This window comes from Hoplias malabaricus, chromosome 12 (assembly GCF_029633855.1).
Source record: "Hoplias malabaricus isolate fHopMal1 chromosome 12, fHopMal1.hap1, whole genome shotgun sequence".
NCBI classification, from domain to species: Eukaryota; Metazoa; Chordata; class Actinopteri; order Characiformes; family Erythrinidae; genus Hoplias; species Hoplias malabaricus.
Window position 1 is genome coordinate 37,912,756 of NC_089811.1, and position 19,466 is coordinate 37,932,221.

Here is a 19,466-nt window from a genome sequence, read left to right on the forward strand (position 1 = left end):
TAGACTTTTCAGCGGATCCACTAACGCCGTTACAGGACAGAGATGCTGTTAGACTGATTTTCAGAAAGCCAATCAACAGCTGCCGTGAACACAGATGGGTGGTAAAGTAAGTTTTTAGTGTGACTCATAAATACTCATAAGGTAATCTCTAAGACCTCCGAGACACACAGAAAAGACAAATATTAAACGCTGAGGCAGTGTGAGGATGGAGAAGGTCTACAGCAGGTCTTTACCTAATAAAAGTGCTGCTTGTAATTGAATGTTATTATGGCTAATACATGCATCTGCATAGGTGTCCTTCGTGAGTTGGTACTGCATTACTGACAGCCCTTTAATATTACGTCAACATGTCAAAAAGCCTTCTAATAAATCAGAAACGATACACTTTGTAGTGAACTGGGACTCTTTGTAACACTGGATGTTTCAGATGAGTTTCTTCCACGTGACTCTGCGTAATTATAGATTTGTTTCTCTGTACATAACGGGATCAATTTCACAGCTAGATTTGAATGCGGTTTTGAACAGAGTAGAAAACTGTGACTGCGTCCCATTGCAAACTTAATGCTAATGCTAACTACTGTTGCTTATGAAGTATGTAATATAGAGTTGAGTATACTAAACATTCTACAATGCTTACACAAAACCAATAGCTTTTTTGTGTTTGGTAATGAACGTCACTCCTGTCCCACAATTCAGCGGGAAAAGAAAATGGAGGAGCTTCTCACTTCCTGTTACACACAAACCTCCCATACTCTCCTTTCTGTTTATTGGCCTCCTCAGACTGTTTACACACACAAACTCTGTTGCCGTTAGTTCCTCAGTAGTGCTGTGTCTGTGTTTTTGACGAGCGTCTGTGTTGTCGTGCAGTCCGTGCTGCAGTGTCCCAGCCGAGCTCGCTGCCAGACTGAATTCTGGGAGAAAAGGGAGGGAAAGGTGTTTTGAAATACTTGCCTGTGTATTTCACTGGTGACCCTGTGCAGATGCAGCAAGAGCGAGGCCCTTGGGAGAGAGTCACACCAGGGTCCAGTACAGAACAGCCTGAGCATTTACTCTTAACACACTGCAGAGCTGAAAAGTAGGTTTTACAGTGCTGTTCAATGGGTGTATTACTATGTATTGGTAAAAATGTATTATACGGGAAACGTGATTCAAAATGGGATTTTGGAAAACTGGAATTTATTTTAAAAATGTAATAAATAAATGAATTAAGTGTCTGTATAAAAATATTTTATATTTCAATCTTAAGAGTCAATGGCTAAACATTCATTCATTGTCTGGGACAATGTGTGTGTTTGGCAGAGAGGATTTGGCAAATTATTCATGGGCACAACCCACACACTCAGCTCCACTGCTCCTCCTACAAACACATTCATTCATTATCTGTAACTGCTTGTCCAGGGTGGCGGGGTCTACCTGGAATTATTGGGCACAAGGCGGTAATACACCCTGGAGGGGGCACCAGTCCTTCACAGGTCAATACAGACACACACACACACATTCACTCACACCTATGGACACTTTTGAGTCACTAATCCACCTACCAACGTGTGTTTTTGGACTGTGGGAGGAAACCGGAGCACCCGGAGGAAACCCATGCAGACACAGAGAGAACCCACGCAGACACAGTGAGAACACACCACACTCCTCACAGACAGTCACACGGAGGAAACCCACGCAGACACAGGGAGAACACACCACACTCCTCACAGACAGTCACACGGAGGAAACCCACGCAGACACAGGGAGAACACACCACACTCCTCACAGACAGTCACCCGGAGGAAACCCACGCAGACACAAGGAGAACACACCACACTCCTCACAGACAGTCACACGGAGGAAACCCACGCAGACACAGGGAGAACACACCACACTCCTCACAGACAGTCACCCGGAGAGAAAACCCACGCAGACACAGGGAGAACACACCACACTCCTCACAGAGGGTCACCCGGAGGAAACCCACGCAGACACAGGGAGAACACACCACACTCCTCACAGACAGTCACCCGGAGGAAACCCACGCAGACACAGGGAGAACACACCACACTCCTCACAGACAGTCACCCGGAGCAGGAATCGAACCCACAACCTCCAGGCCCCTGGAGCTGTGTGACTGCGACACTACCTGCTGCGCCACTGTGCCGCCCCCACAAACAAATGTTCCTTACAAATGTGGCACCATTTAAAAGAGAATTAACAAGCTCCAATGGTGTAAGATTTATTGCCAAGAAGCATTGTTACAACAAATCTATTAAACACACATCTTACTTTTTGTGCTATTTTTTATAGACAGTGCCCTGCAAAAAAAAAAAGCAAACAATGGAACTTAATTGCAAAGAAAATATAAAAAATGCTACAAACTAACACTAGAACTTTATTAATTATTTTCTGGTGTAATTTTGAGTGTTTTATTATATGTTTATTTTTAATTTACAGCCTAAATGATCTGAATCCTGAAATGCTACTGTACGCTTTTGTTGGTTTGACCAGTGGTAGTTGTCCCTGCAGCGAGAGATCAATAAAAAGACCCTTGTAGTTAGAGCCAGTGCCACGTTTTGCTGCTTTTGTAGTTCAGACCTTTGTTTAGAGCTACTTTCAAACACAAAATCAAACTAACTCTGCTGTTGGCTGCACTCCTGAGGCAGGATGAAATTGTGTGGCTCTGTGTGCTCATTTCTACCAATTCAGCACCAATTATCACCTCCGTATCTAATATAAATTACATGGCAGGGAGCTGTGTTCAGCTTGATGCGTATTGGAAGTCAACACTAGAGGGCGGAGTGCCCTTTAGAAGTGCAATTATTTTCTCATTCTTTGTATTTGGTTGAATGATTGGGCTAATGGCACCCTTCATGTACTACTAGGAACATTTCCTACAAATCAGCTTACACATGACACAGTGTTAGTTGAGTGTGACATGGCAGTGGCTCTTATCTTATGAAGAACTTTGACTTTCAATATGTCCATTACACACTAAAATTCTGAGGGTTATAGACCAACTTAGAATGTCCTATAAAGTGTGGACAATTTTCTGTAGGGTTTCTGTAGTGTCAAGGTATGTCTGTAGCATTAAGGTATCAACTGAAACACTGATCCGAGGTAGGCTCTGGACCCACCGCGACCCTGAACTGGATAAGCGGTTACAAAAAATGAATGAATGAATGAATGAATGAATGAATGAAAAATTAAGACTTGATCCCTGACTTGTTGTTTGTTTGTTTGTTTTTCTTTTTTTGTGTGGTACAGACACGTCCTCTGACGGCTCAGGATGGGGCCGGCTAGAGTTGGCAGCTCTGATCCTGGTGCCATCTTGCCTGCTGTGTGGGGGGGTAGTTCTGGGCCTGTGTGCTCTTCAGAATCAACGCTGTGTGCACAGTAAAACCCGGAAACAGGACCCAGAGGAACAGCTGGATGACCAGAGTCTTGTTTCACCTGAGAAATGTCTGAAAGAACTGATCTATGACATGAGCACATCAGGCTCAGGATCAGGTGAGAATATACTACAGAGAGAGAGAAAGAGAGAGAGAGAAGGAATACTTATATCTTTAGGAAATTGTACAAATTAATTGTGCCCAGTTTAATTTAATTATTACTGGAAAGTTCTTAAATAATTTTAATGAAGTGATACTAAGGGGTGGCACAGTGGAGCAGCAGGTAGTGTCTCTGTCACAGCTCCAGGGTCCTGGAGGTTGTGGGTTCTAGTTCCGCTCCGGGTGACTGTCTGTGAGGAGTGTGGTGTGTTCTCCCTGTGTCTGCGTGGGTTTCCTCCAGGTGACTGTCTGTGAGGAGTGTGTGTGTGTTCTCCCTGTGTCTGCGTGGGTTTCCTCCGGGTGACTGTCTGTGAGGAGCATGGTGTGTTCTCCCTGTGTCTGCGTGGGTTCCTCTGGGTGACTGTCTGTGAGGAGTGTGGTGTGTTCTCCCTGTGTCTGCGTCGGTTTCCTCCGGGTGACTGTCTGTGAGGAGTGTGGTGTGTTCTCCCTGTGTCTGCGTGGGTTTCCTCCGGGTGACTGTCTGTGAGGAGTGTGGTGTGTTCTCCCTGTGTCTGCGTGGGTTTCCTCCGGGTGACTGTCTGTGAGGAGTGTGGTGTGTTCTCCCTGTGTCTGCATGGGTTTCCTCCGGGTGAATGTCTGTGAGGAGTGTGGTGTGTTCTCCCTGTGCCTGCGTGGGTTTCCTCCGGGTGACTGTCTGTGAGGAGTGTGGTGTGTTCTCCCTGTGTCTGCGTGGGTTTCCTCCGGGTGACTGCCTGTGAGGAGTGTGGTGTGTTCTCCCTGTGTCTGCGTGGGTTTCCTCCGGGTGACTGCCTGTGAGGAGTGTGGTGTGTTCTCCCTGTGTCTGCGTGGGTTTCCTCCGGGTGACTGTCTGTGAGGAGTGTGGTGTGTTCTCCCTGTGTCTGCGTGGGTTTCCTCCGGGTGACTGTCTGTGAGGAGTGTGGTGTGTTCTCCCTGTGTCTGCGTGGGTTTCCTCCGGGTGACTGTCTGTGAGGAGTGTGGTGTGTTCTCTCTGTGTCTGTGTGGGTTTCCTCCGGGTGACTGTCTGTGAGGAGTGTGGTGTGTTCTCCCTGTGTCTGCGTGGGTTTCCTCCGGGTGACTGTCTGTGAGGAGTGTGGTGTGTTCTCCCTGTGTCTGCGTGGGTTTCCTCCGGGTGACTGTCTGTGAGGAGTGTGGTGTGTTCTCCCTGTGTCTGCATGGGTTTCCTCCGGGTGAATGTCTGTGAGGAGTGTGGTGTGTTCTCCCTGTGCCTGCGTGGGTTTCCTCCGGGTGACTGTCTGTGAGGAGTGTGGTGTGTTCTCCCTGTGTCTGCGTGGGTTTCCTCCGGGTGACTGCCTGTGAGGAGTGTGGTGTGTTCTCCCTGTGTCTGCGTGGGTTTCCTCCGGGTGACTGCCTGTGAGGAGTGTGGTGTGTTCTCCCTGTGTCTGCGTGGGTTTCCTCCGGGTGACTGTCTGTGAGGAGTGTGGTGTGTTCTCCCTGTGTCTGCGTGGGTTTCCTCCGGGTGACTGTCTGTGAGGAGTGTGGTGTGTTCTCCCTGTGTCTGCGTGGGTTTCCTCCGGGTGACTGTCTGTGAGGAGTGTGGTGTGTTCTCTCTGTGTCTGTGTGGGTTTCCTCTGGGTGACTGTCTGTGAGGAGTGTGGTGTGTTCTCCCTGTGTCTGCGCGGGTTTCCTCCGGGTGACTGTCTGTGAGGAGTGTGGTGTGTTCTCCCTGTGTCTGCGTGGGTTTCCTCCGGGTGCTCGGGTTTCCTCCCACGCTCCACAAACACACGTTGGTAGGTGAATTGGAGACTCAAAAGTGTCTGTACGTGTGAGTGTGTGAGTGAATGTGTGTGTGTTTGTCACCCTGTGAAGGACTGGTGCCCCCTCCAGGGTGTGTTCCTGCCTTACGCCCAGTGATTCTGGGTAGGCTCCGGAACCACCGCAACTCTGAACTGGATAAGGGTTACAGAAAATGAATGAGTAATGGTTACTGATAGACTTGCTGCTGCTGTTCTTTAAACTGTTTATTTGTTATACATCATTGTATGTGCCAAAAATCAGCAAACTGTGTGTTTGTGTGTGTGTGTTTTCTCAGGACTGCCACTGCTGGTGCAGAGGACAATAGCACGGACCATTGTCCTGCAAGAGAGCATTGGGAAGGGTCGTTTTGGGGAGGTATGGAGGGGGAAATGGCGGGGCGAGGATGTGGCTGTAAAGATTTTTTCTTCCCGAGATGAACGCTCCTGGTTTCGTGAAGCTGAAATCTACCAGACCATCATGCTGCGGCATGAGAACATCCTGGGCTTCATCGCAGCTGATAACAAAGGTGCTCGCTCTCTCACTCTCTCTGTTACTCTCTCACACACACATACACACACACACACACACACACTGAGGGGGCTGCTGAAATATGTGCAACATTCACTTGAAAAGTAATAACTCTGAATATTGCAACACATTATTCATTTTAAATTGCAGTGGACTGAAACAGAACAGCAATTAATTAAACCCAAAAATATTATCAGGTTTGTATCTGTGCTGCAGACTATTTTTCATTTTCTTTTGATCTGATAAAGAAAAAGATGATAAAAAAATATGCAGTATCTAATGGTGTTACCTTTCCACAGAAGATGACTGTACACACTGCAGTAAAACTTTATTGTTCCTGTTAAACTAATATATGTAAACATGTGATGTATATTCTGACCGGCTGCTGTTGTTTGTACATTTTTCATAAAAAATACTCAGTAGAAAAGCACTGCAATAAAATGGAACGCTCTGGAGCTGTTGCATATGAACTTTTTCATGCCTCAAGTACTGAGCTGTGGAGGAGTCTGGTGTGTTCTCTCTGTGTCTGCGTGGGTTTCCTCTGGGTGACTGTCTGTGAGGAGTGTGGTGTGTTCTCTCTGTGTCTGCGTGGGTTTCCTCCGGGTGACTGTGAGGAGTCTGGTGTGTTCTCTCTGTGTCTGCATGGGTTTCCTCCGGGTGACTGTCTGTGAGGAGTCTGGTGTGTTCTCTCTGTGTCTGCGTGGGTTTCCTCCGGGTGACTGTCTGTGAGGAGTGTGGTGTGTTCTCCCTGTGTCTGCGTGGGTTTCCTCCGGGTGACTGTCTGTGAGGAGTGTGGTGTGTTCTCCCTGTGTCTGCGTGGGTTTCCTTCGGGTGTCTGTCTGTGAGGAGTGTGGTGTGTTCTCCCTGTGTCTGTGTGGGTTTCCTCCGGGTGACTGTCTGTGAGGAGTGTGGTGTGTTCTCCCTGTCTTCATGGGTTCCTCCGGGTGCTCCTGTTTCCTCCCATTTCTGCCGTAGAGTAGACTTTCCCATTCCGCTTCAGCTTTCAAAGGACACTCAACAGCCTTTGACAGACAGACCTCTGTAGACTGTGTCCTTCGAAGGATGCAGCCCCTGAACTGAGACGCAGCTAGAGACAGCTGTGATGGAAAATGGCTCTGTGTTTCCTCCAAAAGGGGAGTGACTTCAGTTGTGTAGGTGTGGTGTTGTTACAGAATATCACACGTTCAATAAACCATGGTAATTGTAAGATATGAAAGAAGCTTGTAACAACCAAATGGGGAAACACATCTAATCTGTTCCACCATCTCAAGCAGAACCACACAGTTGAGTACGAGGAAAGTAAAAAATTCCATGAGGAGAGTTTACTCTGACTCTATTCTGTATTTGTTTTGACTTTTACTGTGAAGCTTTAGAGGATTTATTTCTATGATTGTTTATAAGCAAACCAAGTACCAAGAATATTGTCAAAATATAGCATTTTTATTTTAGGACCATATCGCCCACCCCTAGTATACAGAAACACAGAGTGCAGCTGTACAAAATTTATAATAAATTTTGCATTTATAGATTTATAACTCTCTCTTTCTCTCTCTCTCTCTCTCTCTCTCTCTCTCTCTCTCTAGATAATGGCTCCTGGACTCAGCTGTGGCTGGTGTCGGAGTATCATGAGCATGGCTCTCTGTTTGATTATCTGAACAGGTTTACAGTATCAGTGGATGGTATGATCGTGCTGGCACTGTCCATCGGCAGTGGGCTGGCTCACCTTCACATGGAGATCATTGGTACCCAAGGTGAGTCAGTGTATATTTCTCAAACCTTCTGCTGTCACAGGGTACACTGCAAACATCATTAAATGTGGTTTTGATACATTGGTCAAATCTAATGATCCTTTCAATGCCAGTTTTAAAGGAAATGTCTATCAATTCCTAGATGTTCATTCATTCATTCATTCATTGTGACATTTATCAAGTTCAGGACAGCCGCAGGTCTGAAGCCTATCCGAAATCACTGGGCTCAAGGCAGGAATACACCCTGAGCGATACACACTCACACATTCACTCACACACTCACACCTATGGACAAATTTGGGAGAACACACCACTCTCCTCACAGATAGTCACCCGGAGGAAACCCACACAGACACAGGGAGAACACACCACACTCCTCACAGACAGTCACCCGGAGGAAACCCACGCAGACACAGGGAGAACACACCACACTCCTCACAGACAGTCACCTGGAGGAAACCCACGCAGACACAGGGAGAACACACCACACTCCTCACAGACAGTCACCTGGAGGAAACCCATGCAGACATGGGGAGAACACACCACACTCCTCACAGACAGTCAATCGGAGGAAACCCACGCAGACACAGGGAGAACACACCACACTCCTCACAGACAGTCACCCAGAGGAAACCCACGCAGACACAGGGAGAACACACCACACTCCTCACAGACAGTCACCTGGAGGAAACCCACGCAGACACAGGGAGAACACACCACACTCCTCACAGACAGTCACCTGGAGGAAACCCATGCAGACATGGGGAGAACACACCACACTCCTCACAGACAGTCAATCGGAGGAAACCCACGCAGACACAGGGAGAACACACCACACTCCTCACAGACAGTCACCCAGAGGAAACCCACGCAGACACAGGGAGAACACACCACACTCCTCACAGACAGTCACCCGGAGGAAACCCACGCAGACACAGAGAGGACAAACCACACTCCTCACAGACAATCACCTGGAGGAAACCCACGCAGACACAGGGAGAACACACCACACTCCTCACAGACAGTCACCTGGAGGAAACCCATGCAGACACAGGGAGAACACACCACACTCCTCACAGACAGTCACCTGGAGGAAACCCACGCAGACACAGGGAGAACACACCACACTCCTCACAGACAGTCACCCGGAGGAAACCCACGCAGACACAGAGAGGACAAACCACACTCCTCACAGACAGTCACCTGGAGGAAACCCACGCAGACACGGGGAGAACACACCACACTCCTCACAGACAGTCAATCGGAGGAAACCCACGCAGACACAGGGAGAACACACCACACTCCTCACAGACTGTCACCCGGAGGAAACCCACGCAGACACAGAGAGAACACACCACACTCCTCACAGACAGTCACCCAGAGGAAACCCACGCAGACACAGAGAGAACACACCACACTCCTCACAGACAGTCACCCGAAGGAAACCCACGCAGACACAGGGAGAACACACCACACTCCTCACAGACAGTCACCCGTAGGAAACCCACACAGACACAGAGAGAACACACCACACTCCTCACAGACAGTCACCCGGAGCCGGACTCGAACCCACAACCTCCAGGACCCTGCAGCTGTGTGACAGAGACACTACCTGCTACATCACTGTGCTGCCCCATCTCTTGATGTAATTCTGTTTTTTAAATAAATTGTAAGCAAGCACAAATGCCTTAAGCATTGTATCATCTGAGCTTCGACATAGATACATTCATAAAAGGGTGGTTCCCCATACAGGGATTAAGCCTAGTCCTGGACTACTTCAAAGGAGCATAAAGTCAAAGTGAAAATCCCAACTTTATCAATACATCTTCTGCCCATTTTATATTTAATTAAATTGAATCATGTTTGTTTTTAAAATAGACCTCGTTTCCATCTTTGGAGTCTCTTCAATGGGTTGTAGGTCACATGTTTTCTCATAGATTTATTAAATATATCAGTACTACATTTTTTTATGCAGTAAAGCAGAAGCTTAGTAACACAATGGACCGCTCATTCTGGTATTATTCAGTGTGCCACAGTATAGTTGAACAGTGTTTAATAATGAGATCTTAAGTTTGTTAACAGTGTTAAATGTTCTGCTTTTGATTCTGCTTACTGCTGTAGATCCACGTTTAAAATCTCTCTTCCTCTCAGTATAACAACCACTCACTGGGACTGTACTTACACTAAAAGCCCTGATACTGTTCTAGAAAAAGACCTAATGGAGTGAAAAACTGTATTTGGCGGTTTGACATAGCCACTATAATTAAAATATCCTCATGGACGCTGTTTTTGTGGCCATTAGTCTTCTGAAATTCACAGGATTTGTAAAAGTAACTCTAAGAATGGGCTACAGAGCAGTTGCAAAAGCTAGGACTTAAAAATACGATTGGCTGTGTCTGGCTACAGATGACTAACCAGAGAAGCTAGAAAGTGAAAATGCGCTAATTTGCACAGCATCCCTTTTTCAGTTTTACTGTTTATAGCATCATTGCTCACCGTGGGATTGTAGCTGTCAAAACTTTGCTAACAGGCAAAATTCCATGACACAAATCAGGGCCCTGTAAACATCTCAAGTGTAAGAAGGGACAAGGCAGCTTTTGCTAGTTCTCAGACGGCGGCATGGCACGGTGCACTGGAACTGCTCTTTTGATACTGAATATGAGTGCACTGCCACAACAGAGCCATGATTATTAGACGTGCTGCATGCTGTTTATCATCGACATGGTGGCTATTGTAAAAAATAAAAACACCGTTTACAGACACTCTGAGGTCTCAAGTCTGTTCTGCATTTGGCTAACAGTGGCAAATCCTCTTTAAGAACCTGTGTCAACATAGAATCAGATGCACTGCTTGATTACTTGCGCTTCTTGCTAGTAATCATTACAAATCCCTTTAATTTGATGTTGTTGTTGTTTGCCCCAAAGCTTTTTCTTTTAGAAGCTTCTTCTCTGAATCTGTTAACGCTGAATTCTCATAAATAAAAGCAAAACAGTCTACAGAGTTAACACTTAAGAGATTCTCTCTAACGTTTCCTTCTTTTGAACTAGTTGCTAAGTTACAGAAATCTGCCCAACACCACATAGTGCTAAAATTAACTCTTTAAATCTTACAGACGGAGGCACTGTAGACCTTTTGGCAGTGCTACACAGGTAAAAGGTACATACGGCCAGTAGCAAGTAGCTAATGACGGGAGGGTTTTAACTCAGTGTGACCTACAGCAGAGCTAAAGTTTCTGACAGATATAATAAGGTGACTTCAGCCGATTAGGCATAGATTAACATTTCATTTTCCAACGGTACATTTTTCCAAGTAATCTGACAGAAATGTGTGTGGGTGTTGTTTATTTCAGGAAAGCCAGCGATTGCTCACAGAGACATAAAGTCCAAGAACATCCTAGTCAAGAAGAATGGCACTGCAGTAATCGCAGACCTTGGGCTAGCTGTCAAACACGACTCTACCACAAACACCATTGACATCCCGGACAACCACAGAGTGGGCACCAAAAGGTCTGAGCATTTCCTTTTTTTAAATGAGTGTTAACCGTTCTTCCTTTATTGGTGCATCCTTAACTTGAAGTGTACAAGATATTACTGTTATGTCTCTATAACGTGTGCATAATCAGCTTTGTTTGTAAAGTTTCTCTGCTGTTATTGAACACAGTGGAAAAGCCTCTGGCTCAGTGAGCAGAGACACTGGCTATCAGCTCACCATTACTGAGTCATTCTGACCTGCTATTTACAGCAGACCATATGCCCAGCCACTGAATACAGGGATCAGCCTCCATTAGCTGTGTTGTGAGCACGTGTGGTGTGTGTGTGCGTGCATGTGTGTTTGTACATATGTGTTCTCATGTCCGTAGGGGTGTACTGTCCTTTCTCTGAACCCTGTACACCTGTCTTCTCTCTAATGGACAGTGTCATTGTGTACCTTTTGGCATGAAAGCACATCTTAAATAGGGTTAAATGTACATGACGCTGATGTGTGTTTTTTATGAGCATTTGTGTGTGTGTGTGTCTGTGTGTGTTAATGCACATTTGCGTGTGTGTCTGTGTGTATTCGTGCAGGTATATGGCCCCTGAAATTCTGGATGACACCATTAACATGAACAGCTTTGAGTCGTTTAAACGGGCAGATATCTACTCTCTGGGGCTGGTGTTCTGGGAGCTAGCCCGGAGGTGCTCTGTTAGAGGTAAACGCTTAATGAAAGAGCTGCTGAACTGCACTCTAGCTTGAAATAGGTCCAACAGTTTGAGAACAACAGGCTAAATCGGACTGGATTGAATTAAGGAGGAAGTGGTTCTGTCCAATGGGCACAAACAAGTGTTGCTACTTGCAAGCATTTAAATCATGGCAATACAACTGACCTCTCCGTACTCTGCCCAGAAACACATTATTCCTTATTTTTTAGGTTGAACTGGCTTCAGGATGTTGACAGAATCACACTAAGTTTAACACACACTGCAGGTTCATTAATGTTTCATTATTTATTAGTCAGTTTGCTTATGAAAATGGTATTGTTAAATATGTAAAAATGAACACACTAAAGGTTTTTGGGATAAAGCACCAGTACCAGTTCTTGACCAGCAGAACATTGTACATAGCCCATTAATTTATGTCACAATCTCTCTCTCTCTCTCTCTCTCTCTCTCTCTCTCACACACACACACATAAACACAATATAAAAGCCCTTTTTTCCATCTACAGGGATCCATGAGGATTTCCAGCTGCCTTATTATGACCTGGTGCCTTCAGACCCGTCAGTGGAGGACATGAGGAGGGTGGTGTGTGACCAGAAATTAAGACCCAGCATCCCCAACCAATGGCAGAGCTGTGAGGTGAGAGGATCTGTGGATCATGTGTGGACCTTTGAGTTTTGGCCAAAGTTCACATTTTGACTTGAGCTTGTAGTTACTGAGTGCACTTCATCAGGAAAATGCTGATATTTTGTCTGACAAATTAATACCTTTTCAGAGCGTCAGTGATACATTGGGACTCTAGAGCACACTTTCCAAGCACTGTCCAAAATGCATTGCAACTAGTGTTACAGTCTGGCTACAGTGTAGATTTTAGGATGCGTTTGAAAGGTGTTTCATTCAGCTTTCATGCACTGCAGACTTAACATTAGTCCTGGGCACTGGTGTAGTTTATGCTTGACATTGTTGGGGGCCTATGAATCTACCCCCCCACACCTCCCCAGTTGCCAGTTTGTTTGTGTTTTCCTTTGCTCCGTGATAAAACAACAATGTAAGAGAACTGACAGTTGGCACTTTGTTGTGCAGTTATTTCCCAAAACCGTGTTCTTCACAGCTACAGACGATTGTAGCCTGCTGTTACTGCGATGGACTCATTTCATTAGCGAACTTGACTTTAAGTGATTTACATGTTTCTTTGAGAAATAGCTCCTGATGTCCTCTGTGTCACCCATGATTCATGAGTCTTGCACGGTAAGTGTCACACATGACTGGTGCTGCTCACAACCAAACTACAGAGTCTCACGTGAGAGCAGGGCACAGCCAATCACACGGGTCATATGTGCTACAGGACTCGAGCAGAGAGTGTGATGTAACGCTTTCTACACTTCTAGGTTAATGAGATGTTGATGAGACCGGGGTTTTATTTTTTTGCAGGGGATTAAATTATTGGCAGGGGACAATTCAATAATTGTTGGATATTGGTGGGGACATGTCACCTCCGTCCATTCTAATCCTACGCCCTTGGTCCAGGCTCTAGATGCTATTAAAAACAGGATTATGAAGAGGATGTTAATTAAATTGCTTCTTGAACATAGCTGAGAATCAGCCAAACTTGGCCCTCTGTGCCTATGACAAGGCTTTGGTTTTGTCCAGTACCAGACTGTCGAAAATACACCTGTTGACACTGGGTGTGCACTAATTTTAATGTGCAGTGTTGTTCACTATGTTTGGTTTCAGATGCACACACAGAGCAACCACAGAGAGAGGGAGGGAGAGAGAGAGAATGTGTGTGTGTGTGTGTGTGTGTGTGGGGTGCCTTTTATGTACTTCAGCAAATGGAAGGCATTTAGAGTGAGGCTCAGCTGGACACTAAAATGTGCCACCTGACAGTCCTACTTCTGTATGTAAAATTAGGTCATTGAGAAGTGCCTACCCTGGGAATGTCAGTCAAGAGATGGTGATGAATAGGTCATACACTGTTCTGAATTGTTATAAAGCCAACAGAGTAAACAGGAAGTATAAGAAAATGGCTTAATATCCTTTTTACTAGGTGGATGAAATATATGCAATAATTTGGAAGTGCTTTCATTTTTGCAGTGTCTGTAGTGTCATGATCAACAGTAAATAAACACAGCTTTTGTGTGTATGTGTGTTTTTGCACAGGCTTTGCGGGTGATGGGGAAAATCATGAGGGAGTGCTGGTATGCCAACTCTGCTGCTCGCCTTACAGCTCTGCGTGTGAAGAAAACCATCTCTCAGGTGACTGTGCTCAAGGATGTTAAAGAGTAGCTGCCCCACACACTACATGTTAGTCTGAGGACCTTAAAGTGATCCCTCCGTCGCTGATCGTGGGACCACATTTTAAAGACGTTTTGGAACGCGTTGTCTGTGATGCCAAAGAACCCTAGTGTCTAGGTATGAGGACTTCTTCAGTGAAGTGAATAACTGCAATGGGATGTTGAGCTGCTTTGGACAGAACTAGTCTCAGACCCTTTTCTACAATTGCATAAAGGTGCAGGGGGTATGACTCCGCAATTGTGAATAAGCACTTTTTCAGTCATTGTCTGGCTGTTTTCCCTAAACACTACCTCCTCTTCCTGAATCCAGTTCCTCATCTTTTTTCTCCATTTCCTTCTAACTCTATCTTCTGCTGGTTTTTGCCCTGACGCAGCAGTACATTCAAAAGTTACAAAAATAGTTACAAAGTGATTACAACATTCATGAAAAGTATTATCAGATTTCCCATACATGGATTAAGTCTAGCCTTCCTCAAAATTGCAACGCCAATGGTAAGTCAAAATGGAAATCCTCATTAGTTAAGATTTAGTGCTTAATCTGGGTCTGGGAAACTGGCTCTAACAATTCAGAGCATAATATTTTGCAACACCAATGCAACACATTTGTAATGCTTGGACAATTAGCTAAACGCATTACCAACTTTTAATTATGGAAATATGACCGTGAGAATGTTATTCTTGCACTCGTGTATCGCAATGCTGTGTTGAAAACCAGAAAGCCAAAACAAACCAATAACTGTCCGTTGGAAGTTCATTCAAGCTTAAGGTTTTCCATGTGTTTTACTCTGTGAAGTCAAGGACCAGCAGTGCAATGGCAACCAAAATGGCCAAAATAGGGAAAAATGATTCAGAAAGAATGAAAACATATTTAGCAAAGACTTAGACAGAATTCTCCCAGTTCAGACGGTCCCAACCACATTCAGTGATACTGAGGTCTGGTCTTTTGGACACCAGAATGTCTTCATTTTTATCTGGTACCTTTTTTAATGTTCAAATATGTCGTAAAGGCTTCTTGTCCTTTCAGAGCCACGGTGTTGGGTTTTCTCAAAGGATCATATCTCGTATTAATAGTTCTAGTAATATTTATCTGATGGGGATCGTTGTGGTTGTGTACAACCATTACATTTTTCTTTTTCTTCCCCCTTTTTTTTGTCTTTCCCCAACCTTATGTCTTTCATGAGATCATTTTCTATGAAATTATACACATTTTTTTTCCTTTGGCTAATGTGTTCAAAGGCTAATTTGACTTAAATTAGCATGTCCTGATCTCTGACATTTGGACAGTACTGTTTAGCTCATGTTATTGACTGTAGCATTGCAACTGTGTCTATACAGGACAGAACTGGGCAGAGGTGGAGTTTTGTGTGGGGTGGGGTGGGGTGGGGTGGGGTTGCACTGAAAATGTGCCCTCCTTATTTAATAAAACAAAAACCCTGTCACTTTCTTAATGCTACTTAAACATATAAGTCCTGCACCCTGCACCTTTCAGAATGCAAAGATGGACTGCTACCTCAGTGTTTCTTTAAGTGCCAAAAGCTTTGAGTTGCACATATGCTTGTGCCATAAATATTCTGGTTGATGCAATGAGTACAAACTGTATTCTCTATCTGTATGTGGATTGTTATTGTTACTGAGCAAGACACTCTTGAGTTTGCTTGATTAGGAACTGTCTGTTAATCGATTTATCCTTCAGCCAAGCGGTCAACCAATGGAAACGCCATTTTTAAAAATTAGGATTCCTTTCATATTTTCGTAAAGTCCTTCCCATCGTTCATAAAGGACCAACATATCTGAATGTACGTTATATATTGTTCCATTTTAAAACACATAATTTGCACAAGGAAATTAGAAACTTGAGCAAAACCTAATCATAAATCTTTGCTTATTGTGGCAAAAGTCATAGGGAGATGTGTTGTTTTCTAGATGTTTTGATTTCAGAACGCTTCATTTCAGCACTATCACTTTCAGTTGCACTGAACAGAGATTTCCTTGTGCTAGTGTGACTTCCTGTAAGGCGGTGTTATTTATTGAATGTGAAAACGGCTCTTGCTGTAAAAAGAGGAAAGATGCACTGGACACACACAGCAGGTTTTACACCACAATCAGCCAAAACATTAAAATCATTACTGTATTTACAATCATTGTCCACTTTTATCACATAGTCCATCTGTTGCTCTGCGTATTTTTGCCCCCTTTCACTCTGTTCTTCAATGTTCAAGACGTGCATAAGACCAGCACGGAGCAGGTATTATTTGGCTGTTGGATTATTCCCAGTGCTGCAGTGACATTGACGTGGTGGTGATGTGTGTGTGTGTGTGTGTTGTGCAGGTACAAGTGGATGAGTGCTGCTGGAGTTTTAAAACAACACCTAATATTTTAGAAGAAGAAGAAACAGTTGCTTTTATACCTTTAACCTATTTGTGGCAGTGAACACACAAACACACACAAGTGAGCAATCCTTCACACACCTTGGTGCCCACGTGCACTTCAGCCAACCCTCCAGCCTCTAACCTTAAGGCCACGGCTGCCTCATTGTGTTGGTTCACCTTGAACATGTCAAGTCAGAGACTGTAGCTCATCTGTTGCTGCACAGTTCTTCGGTGGTCACTGGCATGATTACAAACTCCAGCAGCACTGCCGAGTCTTATCCTCTTATTCCAACACAACACACACTAACACGTCACGACCAAGTCAGTGTCAATGCAGCACTGACTCAATTAATATCTGCCCTGAGGTGGTCCTTTACAGGTCCTGCCTGTTGTGTGAAAGAGGTCTAACAAATAATGCAGAGTATGTAGTCTGTGGGTGGTGCAGTCATCAAGTAAAGGGCACAGAGAGAGATGCAGTTTTGACAGTGCATGTAGGGTGCAGTGTTTCAGCATCCCACACTGCACATTATAGATTGTCCCTGAGTATCCAGGACACATTGCCATGCTGATGGTTGTCCCGTGTCTGTACAGGCTGTCTCTCTAATTAAAGGGACAGTTAAAAAAAATCTATATACACAGCACATTCTCCAGTGTTAAATCAACACTATTAGAGTTAACTTACCACTGAGAGTGTTGAACTATTACACTAACCGTGTTCACTTAAAACTAATAGTGTTGATTTAACACTGGAGAATGTGCTGGGTATAGCCTCAAATGCTTTGTATTATGCACTGGACGTTAATGTAGCTAAGACTAATAAAAGCTTATAGCCCATTATAACTGGGCAAATGCACTCTTACACAAACACAGATGTAAATTGGTTACCAAAAATGATGCTAATGCACTACACTGAAGAACAAGACAACACTCACTGTCCATTCTCTGAGATCCACTGACCACACAGGAGCACTTTGTAGTTTTATCATTACAGACTGTAGTCCACCTGTTGCTCTGCATACTTTCTTCCCCCCCTTCCCCCCTGTTCTTCAGCGCCCAGGACCCCCACAGAGCAGGTGTGATGTGGTGGTGGATCATTCTCAGCGCTGCAGTGACACTGACGTGGTGGTGGTGTGTTAGTGTGTGTTGTGCTGGTGTAGAGTGGATCAGACACAGCAGTGCTGCTGGAGTTTTTAAACCCTGTGTCCACTCTCTGTCCACTCTGTGAGACACTCCTCCCTCGTTGGTCCACCTTGTAGATGTAGAGTCAGAGACAGTAGCTCATCTGTCGCTGCACAGTGTGTGTCGCTCGTCCTCTAGTCCTTCATCAGTGACACAGGACGCTGTCGGCTGGATGTTTTCGGTCGGTGGACTGTTCTCGGTCCAGACACTGAGGGGTTTAAAAACTCCAGCAGCACTGCTGTGTCTGATCCACTCTACACCAGCACCACGTCAGTGTCACTGCAGCGCTGAGAATGATCCACCACCACATCACACCTGCTCTGTGGGGGTCCTGAGCGCTGAGGAACAGGGGGAATACAGTGTGTACAGAGCACAGTCTGTAATTGTAGAACTACAAAGTGCTCCTGTGGAGAAAGGAGCTGAGAGAATGGACAGTGAGTGTAGAAACAAGGAGGTGGTTATAATGTTATGGTTGATCTGCGTATATTAAAAGCCTCTTTTTGAGTTGATCAAAATTTTTTAATCCATTAGGCCACCAGCAAGATATGACATTTTGAAATAGAGCAATTTTAGCCCACAGCACTTTTACAGCATTTGGCAGATACCCCTCTCCAGAGTGATTTACAATCTATTACTTTTACAGAAATGTACAGAACAGATGCAGCATTAAGTGTCTTGGTTGAGGAATATTTTTCTTGTCATTTGCATGGAATCAAACCACAGTCTTTAGGGTGGAAGGCAAGAATGTATTATTTAATACTTTAAACAAGATACGTTTGGAAAGACTCCTCATACGACATTAACTTACCGCTGTTACAGGACTAGGCTGGGAGTCATGAATTCATCGTAGTGCCTCAGTACAAAAGCAGCAGTTCTGCAAATGTAAAAAAAAATAAAGCTAACAAACATTAATGAATCATGTTACTTTTGTATTTTGATCTCTCAGCATTTTATTGCAGTGTTAATAACAGACACTTTGAAGCCTGAATTTGGTCTGTGCTTCTGACAGTTGCATAGGTTCTGATTGTTTGTTGAACTTTATCTTTAAAGCCACATGGGGGAATGTACACTGAAGGTGTTTTTTGCCTGCTGAAGATGCTGAAGGTGTAGTGCTTATCACCTGCTGGTTCCAGTCTTGGCTGTTTTAATTCTATTCGCTCTTTCGAACAGCCAATGTATGAGGAGTTTTTTAGAGCATTGCACACATTAACCGTACAGTTTGGGGGCTCTGGAGCACTGGGGCTACTGTGAGGACACTGGTGTAGTAAAGTGAAGGACTGAGGAACTGGACGTTATTGTATGTACTGCATGGGTGTGCTGGTACACTGTAAATTGGTGTCCTCACAGTGATTACCTTGTGAGAGAAAATCTCAATTTAACCCTTAGAAGTCTAGCATTATTACAGTTGTTTTCCTGAAACTCATTCATTCAACTATAGTTTGTGACCCTTATCCAGTTCAGGGTCACAGTGGGTACGGTGCCTACCTGGAATCACTGGGTGTAAGGCAGAAACACACCTGGAGGGGGCGCCAGTCCTTCACAGGGCGACACACACACACACTCACACCTACGGACACTTTTGAGTCTCCAATCCACCTACCAACGTGTGTTTTTGGAGCACCCGGAGGAAACCGGAACACCCGGAGGAAACCCACGCAGGCACAGGGAGAACACACCACACTCCTTACAGACAGTCACCCGGAGGAAACCCACGCAGACACAGAGAGAACACACCACACTCCTCACAGACAGTCACCAGGAGGAAACCCACACAGACACAGGGAGAACACACCACACTCCTCACAGACAGTCACCCGGAGGGAACCCACGCAGACACAGGGAGAACACACCACACTCCTCACTGACAGTCACCTGGAGGAAA

General features: G+C 45.0%; 1 protein-coding gene across 2 annotated transcripts in view; it reads left to right on the forward strand.

Moving 5' to 3' along the window:
- Positions 1–15,370, forward strand: part of LOC136710487 (activin receptor type-1C) — a 32,406-nt gene extending 17,036 nt beyond the window's left edge. For both annotated transcript variants that reach the window (XM_066686021.1, XM_066686022.1), the window contains exons 3-9: positions 3,250–3,492; positions 5,566–5,796; positions 7,382–7,549; positions 10,896–11,052; positions 11,611–11,735; positions 12,251–12,381; positions 13,903–15,370. In XM_066686021.1, coding sequence (XP_066542118.1) covers positions 3,250–3,492; positions 5,566–5,796; positions 7,382–7,549; positions 10,896–11,052; positions 11,611–11,735; positions 12,251–12,381; positions 13,903–14,028 — 1,181 coding nt within the window. In that variant the 3' untranslated portion in view covers positions 14,029–15,370. The remainder of the gene's footprint in view (positions 1–3,249; positions 3,493–5,565; positions 5,797–7,381; positions 7,550–10,895; positions 11,053–11,610; positions 11,736–12,250; positions 12,382–13,902) is intronic.
- Positions 15,371–19,466: the final 4,096 nt, after the last annotated feature.